The 2,952-nt window shown below is 28.7% G+C and overlaps 1 protein-coding gene across 1 annotated transcript in view; it reads right to left on the bottom strand.

The window, feature by feature from the left end:
• Positions 1-1,955: 1,955 nt before the first annotated feature.
• The window catches only part of LOC106475847 (dual 3',5'-cyclic-AMP and -GMP phosphodiesterase 11A-like), a gene marked incomplete at its 3' end in the record, with an annotated part of 22,530 nt that continues 21,533 nt past the window's right edge, over positions 1,956-2,952 (bottom strand). Inside the window, exon 12 of the mRNA XM_013936520.2 lies at positions 1,956-2,035. Coding sequence (XP_013791974.2) covers positions 1,956-2,035 — 80 coding nt within the window. The remainder of the gene's footprint in view (positions 2,036-2,952) is intronic.

Below are 2,952 nucleotides of genomic sequence, written 5' to 3'. Positions count from 1 at the left end.
AGTGTTGTTGTTCTACGAGTAACCAGTGTTATATAGGTGTATGAAAAACTAGTACTGTATTGTATGGTGTTGTTGTTCCACGAGTAACCAGTGTTATATAGGTGTATGAAAAACTAGTACTGTATTGTATAGTGTTGATGTTCCACGAGTAACCAGCGTTATATAGATGTATGAAAAACTAGTACAGTATTGTATAGTGTTGATGTTCCACGAGTAACCAGTGTTATATAGGTGTATGAAAAACTAGTACTGTATTGTATAGTGTTGATGTTCCACGAGTAACCAGTGTTATATAGGTGTATGAAAAACTAGTACAGTATTGTATAGTGTTGTTGTTCTACGAGTAACCAGCGTTATATAGATGTATGAAAAACTAGTACAGTATTGTATAGTGTTGTTGTTCCACGGGTAACCAATGTTATATAGATGTATGAAAAACTAGTACAGTATTGTATAGTGTTGTTGTTCTACGAGTAACCAGTGTTATATAGGTGTATGAAAAACTAGTACAGTATTGTATAGTGTTGTTGTTCTACGAGTAACCAATGTTATATAGATGTATGAAAAACTAGTACAGTATTGTATAGTGTTGATGTTCTACGGGTAACCAGTGTTATATAGGTGTATGAAAAACTAGTACTGTATTGTATGGTGTTGATGTTCTACGGGTAACCAGTGTTATATAGATGTATGAAAAACTAGTACAGTAATGTATAGTGTTGTTGTTCTATGAGTAACCAGTGTTATATAGGTGTATGAAAAACTAGTACAGTATTGTATAGTGTTGTTGTTCTACGAGTAACCAGTGTTATATAGGTGTATGAAAAACTAGTACAGTATTGTATAGTGTTGTTGTTCTATGAGTAAACAGTGTTATATAGGTGTATGAAAAACTAGTACTGTATTGTATAGTGTTGTTGTTCCACAAGTAACCAGTGTTATATAGGTGTATGAAAAACTAGTACAGTATTGTATAGTGTTGATGTTCCACGAGTAACCAGTGTTATATAGGTGTATGGAAAACTAGTACAATATGAATTATTATATATTGTCGAGACATTATTTTTTTACCAAAACCCTGTATATTTACTAGTTTGTATGTGGCTAAATAGTAAGTCTGATTAAAATCGGGTTTTGGGCAAAGCACAGATAGCCCATTGTGAGCTTTGCGTTTAACAATAATCAAACAAACAAATATACTTTGTATGAGGGGGAGGGAATAACTTCTTACAAACTACTTGAGATTTAACCAAAATTGTGAAATATCTCTACAAATGTGTCTGGGTCTAACAATGGTTCAACTTACACTAGTTCCACATGTCATTTCTATACGAATTAAAGAGAACCTCTACTAAAGAATAAGGTTTATTTCTAGTGAAAGTTTTCTAAAGTTTCTCTATATCACATTTGAAACTAGTCTTACTGAAAATATGTAGAAAGATCAGTAGCAAGGATGGCGTTTTTCAGAATATTCACAACTCTGCTGTACTCGTCAGAACTTAAAGTTTCGAAGATGTTGTGGCCCTTTCACAAATAAAACACAAGAAGAAATAAGTTTCAATAAATCTGGTGCTTTCAATGTAAATATTTAAATGTGTTATTAAGTTCTCTGGTTGTAATAAAGGATAACTTGAAACTCGTAACATTCGTATTACAAATAGTTTGTATAGTTTATAAACAAAATCATGAATTAGAACAAATTATTTCTGACAGAGCACAATAATTCAATCTCAAAACGAAGATTTATGGCTGCTCTTAATGTACGATAAAAAGGTAAAGTTTTTACTTGAAAATGATTCTACTACGATAAGTAGTTACCACAGCAACACATAGTTTTGAGGGTAAAATAATATTTAATATAATAAATATACTATAGCAACATTTAACATTTGTTGGGTATATGTAAAATTTAATATACATTATTTTTTATTATAGTTCAGTTAAAAACTCCTTACTTCACTGGATAAAATCATAACAGCATGATTAAAGTGGTGTTGTTCCATTGTTGCTTTATTTCCATACAAAAGAGCCAAAGCTGAGCCACTTCTAAAGATAAAAATTAGATACATATTTAGAGGACTAGCATTTCATACATAGTTAAATAAACAGTGCAGCTTCCAGTTTCCAGGACCAAAATATAAACAGTGTAGTAAACAATCAAGTAAACTGAAATATACACGGTATAGTAAACAATTCCCTGAACTAAAATATACATGGTACAGTAAACAAGAAATTAAACTAAAATATACACGGTATAGTAAACAATAAATTAAACTAAAATATACACGGTATAGTAAACAATAAATTAAACTAAAATATACACGGTACAGTAAACAATAAATTAAACTAAAATATACACGGTACAGTAAACAATAAGTTAAACTAAAATATACACGTTATAGTAAACAATAAGTTAAACTAAAATGTACACGTTATAGTAAACAATAACTAAACTAAAATATACACGGTATAGTAAACAATAAATTAAACTAAAATATACACGGTATAGTAAACAATAAATTAAACTAAAATATACACGGTATAGTAAACAATAAATTAAACTAAAATATACACGGTATAGTAAACAATAAATTAAACTAAAATATACAATAACCTAAACTAAAATATACACGGTATAGTAAACAATAAACTAAACTAAAATATACACGGTATAGTAAACAATAAATTAAACTAAAATATACACGGTATAGTAAACAATAAATTAAACTAAAATATACACGGTATAATATACAATAACCTAAACTAAAATATACACGGTATAGTGAACAATAAGTTAAACTAAAATATACACGGTATAATATACAATAACCTAAACTAAAATATACACGGTATAGTGAACAATAAGTTAAACTAAAATATACACGGTATAATATACAATAACCTAAACTAAAATATACACGGTATAGTGAACAATAAGATAAACTAAAATAT

The sequence above is a fragment of the Limulus polyphemus genome, unplaced genomic scaffold (assembly GCF_000517525.1).
Source record: "Limulus polyphemus unplaced genomic scaffold, Limulus_polyphemus-2.1.2 Scaffold9272, whole genome shotgun sequence".
Lineage (NCBI taxonomy): Eukaryota > Metazoa > Arthropoda > Merostomata > Xiphosura > Limulidae > Limulus > Limulus polyphemus.
This window is presented reverse-complemented; position numbering and strand designations above follow the sequence as displayed.